Source organism: Triticum aestivum, chromosome 5D, assembly GCF_018294505.1.
Source record: "Triticum aestivum cultivar Chinese Spring chromosome 5D, IWGSC CS RefSeq v2.1, whole genome shotgun sequence".
Classification (NCBI taxonomy): Eukaryota; Viridiplantae; Streptophyta; class Magnoliopsida; order Poales; family Poaceae; genus Triticum; species Triticum aestivum.
Window position 1 is genome coordinate 221,241,421 of NC_057808.1, and position 12,299 is coordinate 221,253,719.

Here is a 12,299-nt window from a genome sequence, read left to right on the forward strand (position 1 = left end):
TTTTGATGATTGCTTGAGCAACCTTGATCGAGTTTTGCAGAGATGTGAAGAAACTAATCTTGTCTTGAATTGGGAGAAGTGCCACTTTATGGTTAATGAAGGTATTGTCTTGGGGCACAAAATTTCTGAAAGAGGCATTGAAGTTGATAAAGCTAAAGTTGACGCTATTGAAAAGATGCCATGTCCCAAGGACATCAAAGGTATAAGAAGTTTCCTTGGTCATGCCGGCTTTTATAGGAGGTTCATTAAGGACTTCTCAAAAATTTCTCGGCCTCTAACTAATCTATTGCAAAAAGATATACCATTTGTCTTTGATGATGATTGTGTAGAAGCATTTGAAATACTTAAGAAAGCATTGATTTCTGCACCTATCGTTCAGCCACCTGATTGGAATTTACTCTTTGAAATTATGTGTGATGCTAGCGATTATGTTGTAGGTGCTATTCTAGGGCAAAGAGTTGATAAGAAATTAAATGTTATTCAATATGCTAGTAAAACTCTAGACAATGCCCAGAGAAATTATGCCACTACTGAAAAAGAATTCCTAGCAGTTGTATTTGCTTGTGATAAGTTCAGACCTTATATTGTTGATTCTAAAGTAACTATTCACACGGATCATGCTGCTATTAAATATCTTATGGAAAAGAAAGATGCTAAACCTAGACTTATTAGATGGGTTCTCTTGCTACAAGAATTTGATTTACATATTATTGATAGAAAGGGAGCTGAGAACCCCATTGCAGACAACTTGTCTAGGTTAGAGAATGTTCTTAATGACCCACTACCTATTGATGATAGCTTTCCTGATGAACAATTAAATGTCATAAATGCTTCTCGTACTACTCCATGGTATGCTGATTATGCTAATTACATTATTGCTAAATTTATACCGCCTAGTTTCACACATCAGCAAAAGAAAAAGTTTTTCTATGATTTAAGACATTACTTCTGGGATGACCCACATCTTTATAAAGAAGGAGTAGATGGTGTTATTAGACGTTGTGTACCTGGGCATGAACAGGAACAGATCCTACGCAAGTGTCACTCCGAGGCTTATGGAGGACACCACGCTGGAGATAGAACTGCACATAAGGTATTGCAATCCGGTTTTTATTGGCCTACTCTCTTCAAGGATGCTCGTAAGTTTGTCTTATCTTGTGATGAATGTCAAAGAATTGGCAATATTAGTAGACGTCAAGAAATATCTATGAATTATTCACTTGTTATTGAACCATTTGATGTTTGGGGCTTTGATTATATGGGACCGTTTCCTGCCTCTAATGGATATACACATATTTTAGTTGCTGTTGATTACGTTACTAAGTGGGTAGAAGCTATTCCAACTAGTAGCACTGATCATAACACCTCTATTAAGATGCTTAAAGAAGTTATTTTTCCGAGGTTTGGAGTCCCTAGATATTTAATGACTGATGGTGGTTCACATTTTATTCATGGTGCTTTTCGTAAAATGCTTGCCAAGTATGATGTTAATCATAGAATTGCATCTCCTTATCACCCACAGTCTAGTGGTCAAGTAGAATTGAGTAATAGAGAGCTTAAATTAATTTTGCAAAAGACTGTTAATAGATCTAGAAAGAATTGGTCCAAGAAACTTGATGATGCATTATGGGCCTATAGAACTGCATATAAAAATCCTATGGGTATGTCTCCGTATAAAATGGTTTATGGAAAAGCATGTCACTTACCTCTCGAACTAGAACATAAGGCATATTGGGCCATTAAAGAGCTCAACTATGATTTCAAACTTGTCGGTGAGAAGAGGTTATTTGACATTAGCGCACTTGATGGAGAACCCAAGCCTATGAGAATGCTAAATTGTTCAAAGAAAAAGTTAAAAGATGGCATGACAAAAGAATACAAAAGCGTGAGTTTAATGTAGGTGATTATGTATTATTATACAACTCTCGTTTAAGATTTTTTGCAGGAAAACTTCTCTCTAAATGGGAAGGTCTTTACGTTATCGAGGAGGTCTATCGTTCCGGTGCCATAAAAATCAACAACTTCGAAGGCACAAATCCGAAGGTGGTAAACGGTCAAAGAATCAAACACTATATCTCAGGTAATCCTATAAATGTTGAAACTAATGTTATTGAAACCGTAACCCCGGTGGAATACATAAGAGACACTTTCCAGAACGTTTCAGACTCCGAAAAGGAATAGGTATGTGGTACGGTAGGTAAACCAACTCCAAAACAGTTTTAATGGCATTTTTCTCCGTTTTAGAATATTTAGAAAAATAGAAAAATAAGAAGCTGTCCGGGAAGGACACGAGGGCTCCACGAGGGTGGACGGCGCGCCCTACCCCCTGGGTGCGTCCCCTGCCTCGCGGGCACCTCGTGCGCTCTCCGGACTCTGTTTTCTTGCACGATACGTATTTTGATCGGTAAAAATTCATTATATAATCTCCCGAAGGTTTTGACCACCGTATCACACAATTATCCTCTATTCTTGTTTCGAGCTGTTTTCTATCAAGGTTGTCAAGGCCAGGCATCATGTCGACCCCCTCCTCCAACAATGGTGACAACGATGCTTGGCTAATGAAGATAGAGCTGAAGAGGGAAGAACCCATGGAGATCAACAAGGATGAAGGGATCAAGAAGGCCACGGAGGACCAAGCTCCGGCAGCAGAAGACATCCTTCAACTTGATCACAATCTTCTTACCCCAACTGAGATCGAAGCTTTCAAGATGATTGAGTTAGCTCGTATACAAAACAAGTATCTCACACGTGAAAATATTTTGTTGAAGGAGCATATCTCCGCACTCAAGGGCATTATCTGCAAGCTGGAGGACCTCTTACGCTTGATGTGCGACTATCCATCATCACCTCCATCTTCTTCACCAGTAAAGGAGACATAATCATATGGGTATGGGCACTCCCCTTGGCAACTGCCAAGCTTGGGGGAGGTGCCCCGGTATCGTATCACCATCACATCTCTATCTTTACCGTTTTTCTTAGTTCAATCCTTTTAGTAATATCTTGATCTAGTAGAATAAAGTTTTTGGTATGATCTAGTTTTGAGTTTTGCTTTATGATCCCTCTATGTAATCGAGTCCGTGAGCTATATAATAAAGATTAGTGTTGAGTCAAGGGCTTGATTATTTTGCTATGATCTTGAGTGAATAAAAGAAAAAGAAAGGAATAAAAAGAAACAAAGAGATCATATTGATCTTATGGAGAGTAATGACTTCACATAGAAAAAATATGATGATTAAAAGTTGTTGAGAGTTGACAAATTTAGTTTTGGTCATCGTTGCAATTAAGAGGAAGTAATAAAGAAAGAGAGGTCACACATATAAATATACTATCTTGCACATCTTTTATGATTGTGAGCACTCATTAAAATATAACATGCTAAAGAGTTGATGTTGGACAAGGAAGACAACGTAATGGGTTATGTTTTCTTATATCTGAGATAAAGTATATTGTCCTGGATCATCCAACATGTTGAGCTTGCCTTTTCCCCTCATGTTAGCCAAATTCTTTGCACCAAGTAGAGATACTACTTGTGCTTCCAAATATCCTTAAACCCAGTTTTGCCATGAGAGTCCACCATACCTACCTATGGATTGAGTAAGATCCTTCAAGTAAGTTGTCATCGGTGTAAGCAATAAAAATTGCTCTCTAAATATGTATGATTGATTAGTGTGGAGGAAATAAGCTTTATACGATCTTGTGATGTGGAAGAAATAAAAGCGACAGACTGCACAATAAAGGTCCATATCACAAGTGGCAATATAAAGTGACGTTCTTTCGCATTAAGATTTTGTGCATCCAACCCTGAAAGCGCATGGCAACCTCTGCTTCCCTCTGCGAAGGGCCTATCTTTTATCATTATCTTCTACCTTATGCAAGAGTCATGGTGATCTTCACCTTTCCTTTTTACATTTTATCCTTTGGCAAGCACAGTGTGTTGGAAGGATCCTGATATATATATATATATATATATATATATATATATATATATATATATATATATATAATTGGATGTAAGTTAGCATGAGTTATTATTGTTGACATTACCCTTGAGGTAAAAGGATGGGAGGCGAAACTATAAGCCCCTATCTTTCTCTGTGTCCGATTAAAACTCCGTAACCACAAGTATTGCGTGAGTGTTAGCAATTGTGAAAGACTAAATGATAGTTGAGTATGTGGACTTGCTGAAAAGCTCTGACATAGACTCTTTCTGATGTTATGATAAATTGCAATTGCTTCAATGACTGAGATTATAGTTTGTTAGTTCTCAATAAATTTTCTGGTTCGTACTTGACATTGTGAATAGATTATTACTTGAGCATAAGAAATCATATGACAATATCCATATATGTTGCTGTTATAAGAATGATCATGATGCCCTCATGTCTGTATTTTATTTTATCGACACCTCTACCTCTAAACATGTGGACATATTTATCGTTATTGGCTTCCGCTTGAGGACAAGCGAGGTCTAAGCTTGGGGGAGTTGATACGTCCATTTTGCATCATGCTTTTACATCGATATTTATTGCATTATGGGCTGTTATTACACATTATGTCACAATACTTATGTCTATTCTCTCTTATTTTACAAGGTTTACATAAGGAGGGAGAATGCCGACAGCTGGAATTCTGGGCTGGAAAAGGAGCAAATATTAGAGACCTATTCTGCACAACTCCAAAAGTCCTGAAACTCCACGGAACTTATTTTTGGAAATAATAAAAAATATTGAGTGGAAGAAATACCAGAGGGGGGCCACCCACCAGGCACGAGGGTGGGGGCGCGCCCTACCCCCCTGGGCGCGCCCCTGCCTCGTGGGCCCCCTGGCGGCCCTCCGGTGGCCATCTTCTGCTATGTGAAGTCTTTCATCCGAAGAAAAATCATAAGCAAGCTTTCGGGACGAGACTCCGCCGCCACGAGGCGGAACCTTGGCGGAACCAATCTAGGGCTCCGGCAGAGCTGTTCTGTCGGGGACACTTCCCTCCGGGAGGGGGAAATCATCGCCATCTTCATCACCAACGATCCTCTCATTGGGAGGGGGTCAATCTCCATCAACATCTTCACCAGCACCATCTCCTCTCAAACCCTAGTTCATCCCTTGTATCCAATTCTTGTCTCTAAGTCTGGGATTGGTACCTGTGGGTTGCTAGTAGTGTTGATTACTCCTTGTAGTTGATGCTAGTTGGTTTATTTGGTGGAAGATCATATGTTCAGATCCATTATGCATATTAATACCCCTCTGATTATGAACATGAATATGATTTGTGAGTAGTTACATTTGTTCCTGAGGACATGGGAGAAGTCTTGCTATTAGTAGTCATGTGAATTTGGTATTCGTTTGATATTTTGATGAGATGTATGTTGTCTCTCCTCTAGTGGTGTTATGTGAACATCGACTACATGACACTTCACCATTGTTTGGGCCTAGAGGAAGGCATTGGGAAGTAATGAGTAGATGATGGGTTGCTAGAGTGACAGAAGCTTAAACCCTAGTTTATGCGTTGCTTTGTAAGGGGCTGATTTGGATCCATATGTTTCATGCTATGGTTAGGTTTACCTTAATACTTCTTTTGTAGTTGCGGATGCTTGCAATAGGGGTTAATCATAAGTGGGATGCTTATTCAAGTAAGAACAGCACCCAAGCACCGGTCCACCCACATATCAAATTATCAAAGTACCGAACGCGAATCATATGAACGTGATGAAAACTAGCTTGACGATAATTCCCATGTGTCCTCGGGAGCGTTTTCCTTTATATAAGAGTTTGTCCAGGCTTGTCCTTTGCTATAAAAAGGATTGGGCCACCTTGCTGCACTTTATTTACTTTTGTTACTTGTTGCTCGTTATAAATTATCTTATCACAGAACTATCTGTCACCTATAATTTCAGTGCTTGCAGAGAATACCTTGCTGAAAACCGCTTATCATTTCCTTCTGCTCCTCGTTGGGTTCGACACTCTTACTTATCGAAAGGACTACGATAGATCCCCTATACTTGTGGGTCATCACCTGCCCGGCAAGGCTTTGCACAGGGTAAGCACGACACATGACGGGGATCGTGCATGCAAATCGAGGAGCCACACCCCCCATTTTCCCACTAACGCACGACGTTACCGCTTCAGCGCGCGAACACGCAAATTCAAATCCCGAGGTTTCCGGGACGAATCAATCCGATTGATTCCCACCGATTCCTTTCCTAAAGGACGCTCGCCAGTCTGACTGACCACCCTCCGTGGGGATTCGTGCACTCGGCCACGTTAAACACCTGACTGAAGTCTTCTTCAGGATCGTTATGTGACGAGCTTGATGCCCCTCTGTGGGTTCACTTGGCCCTCTCGGTAGGCTCCAAGGCGCATGACTCGTAAACCTGGACTTCTAGAAGGCCCATGCCAGTGTTCTCCTGGGATAAGGAGTGGTGTCTCTCCAGAGAGTCAGACCACGCGATGGCGTCGCTCCTCGAGTTGTCATGGCATGCCCTCACTCGGCCCCCCAGTCTATCTCTTCCGAGAGACAAATGAATGCCACCGGGTTTTTTCTTGACGATCAACAACACCCGATCGTCCGGGTAAAACTATGGTCCAGAATCCGTTGCATTTCCATCCAATGAACAACAAATCATGACTCAGAAACATATTCCTAGCGGCCTTGCAGCACTCGGACTTAACCGAAGGGTCGACTTGTTTGTTCTACGAAATGTCAACCGATTCGGGGGATAATGATGTGGTCAACTATTACTGGTAGGGTCAAGGACCCATCATTTTGGACCCACATGGGGCTCATCACCATCGTAGGTAGGTTCCTGGACCATGCCATCATTCGGATGCGTCCATCAGGAGGATCGCTCGGACGGCTCTACAGCACTCGGAAAACCACACGTCACTCGGCGGACAATCAACCACTCGGACGTACATGGCAAGAAGGCGTCGTGGGAGCTGCAACAGTCGAGGGATCCTAAGTCGTCCACTAAATAGAGCTAAAGCTACCGTTACCTGCAACTGCTGTAGTATAGGCTCATTACACCAGTAACCGCCTCATTCAATGGCATTAATTGCCCCGGCGGCGTGGGAGACATGGGGCTGCAGTGCACTCTATATAAGCCGCACCCCTCTCCGTAGCCGGGCACGTTCAACCTTGTAACCATATCCATGAAATTAAAGCAAGCCTCAGGGCACGAAACGTAAGGCTTTTACCTCCACCGAGTGAGGGGCCTAAACTCATTAAACACCGTGTGTTACACCTACGCCGTAGCTAGTCTCTGCCCCCTTATTCGTACCCCTAGTACTCATTGTCAGGATCATAACCCCGACAACTGGTTCGGCAACTCCTCTCCCGCCACCAGTTGCAGTCACTTTGTGCTCATGCAGTTGTAGTCGAGTTATAATGCTTTTAGTTGCATGTCTAGTGGTGGACATGCAACTGATTTGACAACCTCCTCTCAACCCTAGCTATAGTAGCTTTGTGCTCATGCAGTTGCACTCAGTTTACAATGCTTGCACTTGCAAGTCTAGTTTTGTACATGCAACTGGCCCCGACAACCACCTCCTCAACTCAGTTACAGTGGCTTTGTGCCCCGTGTACTTGCAGTTGGGTTACAAAACTTGGAGTTGCATGTCTAGCGGTGGACATGCAACCGGCCCGATAACCCCCTCCCACTCCAGTTGCACTTGTACTGTAGCCCGTGCAATTACAGTCAGGTCAGAAAACTTGGAGTTGCATGTCTAGCGTTGGAAATGCAAATGGCCCGACAACCCTCTCCCACCTTAGTTGCCCTCATACTGTGGCCCGTGTAGTTGCAGTCGAGTTAAAACACTTGTAGTTGCATGTCTAGTGGTGGACATGCAACTGACCCGACAACCCCCTTTGACACCAGATGCAGTTGATTTTGTGCTCATGCAGTTACAATCAAGTACAACGATTGCAATTGCATATAAAATGGTGGACATGCAAAGTGTTCATGGCACCCCGACCAACGTCGGCCAGATGCCTGCATGTGCCGGCCTAGGACAGGTCCCCAAAAAGTTTCTGCTCCTAATCCGACCTACAATAATAGAAACAAAAAAGACAAAATGAAATGTGAATAGTGTCAAAATATTATTCAACCAAACTTTTCACTATTCACATTCGAATTTATCTTCTTTGAATCTCTAATTGTACATCGAGTTTTGAGATGATTTTTTAGAGTTGTAGACACACCCTGGAGATATGTTGTCATATAATTTTAGAATTTTTCATAATGTGTAAATATGATTTTGTGGTTGATCTCACCTAATGTGAGATCCTATACTAATCTCCCCCGTACTCTTCGGGAATCACCCGCACAGATCGGCCAGGTAGGACCAGGCCACCGCAAATCGGCCCTACCGCTGTCGCGTCACCAACACACACACATCATTGGGACGACAACTCGCGTCGCTCACCGAGCCCTACCCTAGCTCGGCGCCCCTAACTAGATGTGCCACCGTGCGCTAGTTATCCACACGTGAAGGAGGGAGGTGCCCCGCCACCAGCCATCGCGAGGAGCTTTGCCCGGGCGGCGGCGGAGGAAGGGGGAGAGGGAGCATAGTTGCGGGACGTGGCAAGCGCCACCGCCACACGAGTCGTCCGGGGCCGGGGAGGGAGGGCGGCTAGGGACGTTTTTTACCCCTCAAATAATGGGTACTCTTTCGAGATGTACATACACACTTGAGAATTAATAAATATGATTGCTAAATCTCAGTCAACTGAGACTTAATAAAATCTTAGTCGATCCTATATTTGTTAGATCTTATGTGAAGATTCGTATAATTTTTTTATTTTTTTCTTTCTTCTTTTTATATGTTCTATCACTTGACGTCAATCGAGATCTAGCCACACCTTTAAAAATCAGGACTAGTCGTCCATTCACTTCATTTCCATCTCATTTCAGGCATTGAGGTTTCGTTGTTTGTTTTTAACCAAGCACCATGACGCCTGATCTAAAACATATTTTCGTTCCTAATCTAGTGCAGGATTCAAAGATTTCTTCCACACAAGCACAACGCCAAGTGCACCACAAATACTCGTATAAAATGAAACCATTTAACTCGAGGTAACTTAGAGTTTTAAAACTCATCTTAGAACAAAAATAAGCTTCAGAACTCTCTGTTTTTGATTTCGTCCTGGAGCCAAAACAACAAAGAGATTGACAATCTGCAGCAATCCTATTACTCCTGTCCTGTGTTCAATTAAAACAGCAAAAAACGTGGCATCTTGCTGTGCCTAACCTGGAACTCCAACAGCAAAACCTCTGAAAAATCTTTCTCAGGGAGGAAGGATTAGCCACTTAAGTTTCGATCTTGGCGTCCATCTTGAGAGACGCCTCCTTGTTCAGGAGCGGGCTCGCCGTCCGGTTCGCCACCGGCTTCACCTTGGGGTTGGTCAGCGAGCGGTGCCGGAAGCCGTAGAGCCTGAGCACCTGGTTGTCGGCGAAGTTGAAGGCGCGCTCCATGCCGGTGAGGCACTGCTCCACCGGGTAGTCGCCGTAGCTGCCGCAGGGCTTGCATCCGACGAAGTGCGTGATGAAGGGCCACCGCTCGTCGCCGAGCCCCGGGTGGTGCTTCTCCATCATCTCCTCGTACTTGTCCACCAGCCCCGCCCAGAAGCCGTGGAGGTAGTATTGGTTCTCCACGTACACCTTCTCCATCCACCGCTCCTTCTCCGTGAGCAGCAGGTGGATGAGCGCCGACTGGTCGTCCGCCTCGAACGCCGGCCGGCCCGTCAGGCTCGCCGTCAGCACCTTCCCGGCCGCCTCGCGGACGCGGCCCTTGGGCCCCATGGGCGCCCACGCGTCCAGCAGCTCCATGGACCACTGGCAGTTCCGGAGCAGGAAGCTGCCGGTGTTGAGGGCCACCCAGGAGCGCTGCTTGTTGAGGAGCTCAGGGTAGCCGTGGATGACGAGGTTGCTCCCCTCGTAGCGGGAGAGCGGGATCTCGAAGCCCATGTCGGTGAAGAGCGCGTCGCTGTCCATCCACCACACCCACTCCACCTCCGGGTGCGACAGCATCAGGCGGCGCAGCAGAGGCAGCTTGGACCAGTACCCGGAGAGCTCGCGGTCGAGGTGCACCATGTTGTGCACGATCTCGATGCCGTGGAGGCGGCAGTAGTCGATCTTGTTCTTGGTCGACTTGAGCAGGTAGTGGTCGCCGGCCGGGTTGTCGCATGGCCCCGGCGACGACCCGGTCACCAGCAGGATCCTCGGGTTGCCCCGCGCGTCGCGGGAAGGGAACCCCGGATTCTGGGACAGCCACTGGCGGCGCTTGGCGTTCCACCGCGTGATGCTGGGGCCGAGGGTGTAGTTCTTCTCCTCGACGACGGGCATGGCCGTCGAGTTGCCTGACAAGGACGCATCGACGACGGGCTGGTCCTCGTCGTCGGGGTCGGAGTCGGTGCGTATCTCGCGGAGAATGCGCTCGATGTCCTCGGCGACCTTGGCGTCAGCTGCCGCGTCGCCACCGCCCTCGCCGGAGAAGGCCATGAGGTTGATGCCGACGGTGCCGCGGAGCACGAGGATGGTGATGAAGCCGCATATGAGCGTCATCTTGACGTTGTTGATGGTCTTCTGCATCTGCTTGTTCCCTCCGCGCGCCGGCCTCCCCGGCCGCCCCAACCCGCCGGCCGCCATGGCAGCAGACGCGCGTACGACCGAGAGCTACTTAACTAGCTAGCGTAGCTTCTCTTCTCTCTCGATCCTGGCGCAATGGCTGGCTTGGGCCAGGAGCGGTTTGCTCCGAGATGTATAGTGTTTCCGAGCTCCTCTGTGGAGACGAGGAGGAGGGTTTTGGTTGGGATCGACGACGACGTGCCGGCTAGTGGGCGCCGACGCTTCCGTCTTCATCGATCGGAGTGCGGAGGAAGTCAGCGGCGCGCGAGTTCCGGGGAATATGAAATTGCGAGATCGGCAGTGTATGGCAGGCCAGCTTCGATTCCTGCCTCGTATTAGAATATGATGATACTAGCCGGTACGGCGCGTTGATCTGCCAAAGTTTTCTGAGAGATCGGATGCATGGAAACAAGGCCGGTGTATTCATGTGCGTCGGTGCGTGTGGACGTTTCCTTCCGGCGTCTGGCCGAATCTATGATTTGGGTGACATTTGGCGGCAACCCAGGAACGGAGCGGGAGGAGTTGGTGGGTAGAACGTTGACTCCCATCGTTCCGTGTCAGTACACACGAAGGGCCTATCTTTTCATGACATTTTTAGTCGTAACGTGGGTGATACTTTTCAGAAAATGCCATGTCGCTCTGAAAAAACTGTTACCCACATGTACTGAAAATGCCGTGAAAATCGTCTTGTGTTTTTTTCTCACGCTTTGATTTACAAGATTTTTTTGAGTACATCAAAGGCAATACCATATTTTTATAGAAGAAGAGAAACAACTGTTTACAAGAGACCTAAGAATGATGCGAACATCACCGTAGGTACACCTGCACCAACATAATTACATAGTCTACTCACACAAATCTACGCAGCCCTACCACTCAGCACACCGGCTTGTTTCCAAGCTTTGATCTCCTCTAGGATTTGTTGCACCAGGACACTATGCAAACGATGGTTGGCAGGAAAAACTCGCACGACATTGGTGATCAACGGTTGTAGCCCACTGAAAATGGGATATAGGACTGCAATCTTCTGTCATCCATGTAGCAGTGCTTTAGTGGCACTAGCCTTGTGGGTGTTATGACATGTTCCAAACGGTTGAAAATCCTCGTGAGTCCAAACACGATGAAACTTTACGATGATTTTTCTGGACCAGAAGGGACCCTAGAAGGTTCCGGAGGAGGTCGAAAGACCTACTGGAGAGCCACGAGCTCACCGGGCGCGCCCCCTGAGCTCATGGGCCCCATATAGCTCCGTTTGATCTAATTCCACCTCCACAAATTCACAAATATTCCCAAACCAATAGAGAGCAACCCAAAACACTTTTTCATCCGCTGCAGGCTTCTGTACTTCCATGATCCTATCTTGAGGCCTTTTCCGGTACTCTGCCGGAGGGGGGATCGATATCGAAGGGCTTCTACATCATCTGTGCTGTCGTCCGATGATGCGTGAGTAGTTCACCACAGACTTACGGGTTCATAGCTAGTAGCTAGATGACTTCTCTCTCTTTGATGTTCAATACAATGTCTTCATCAACCTTCTTGAAGTTCTATCCGATGTAATCTTTCTTTGCGGTGTGTTTGTTGGGATCCGACGAATTGTGGGTTTATGATCAGATTATTCATTGAAAGTAATTGAGTCTTTTCTGAACTTTATTATGCACCATTGTATAGCTTTGTATTTCTCTCC

The 12,299-nt window shown here is 45.8% G+C and overlaps 1 protein-coding gene across 1 annotated transcript; it reads right to left on the minus strand.

The window, feature by feature from the left end:
• Window positions 1-9,040: 9,040 nt before the first annotated feature.
• LOC123124561 (probable glycosyltransferase 3) lies at window positions 9,041-10,813 on the minus strand. Its single transcript, XM_044545151.1, has one exon. It carries the CDS (start codon window positions 10,634-10,636, stop codon window positions 9,299-9,301), a length of 1,338 nt encoding a protein of 445 aa, XP_044401086.1. The 5' UTR covers window positions 10,637-10,813; the 3' UTR covers window positions 9,041-9,298.
• Window positions 10,814-12,299: the final 1,486 nt, after the last annotated feature.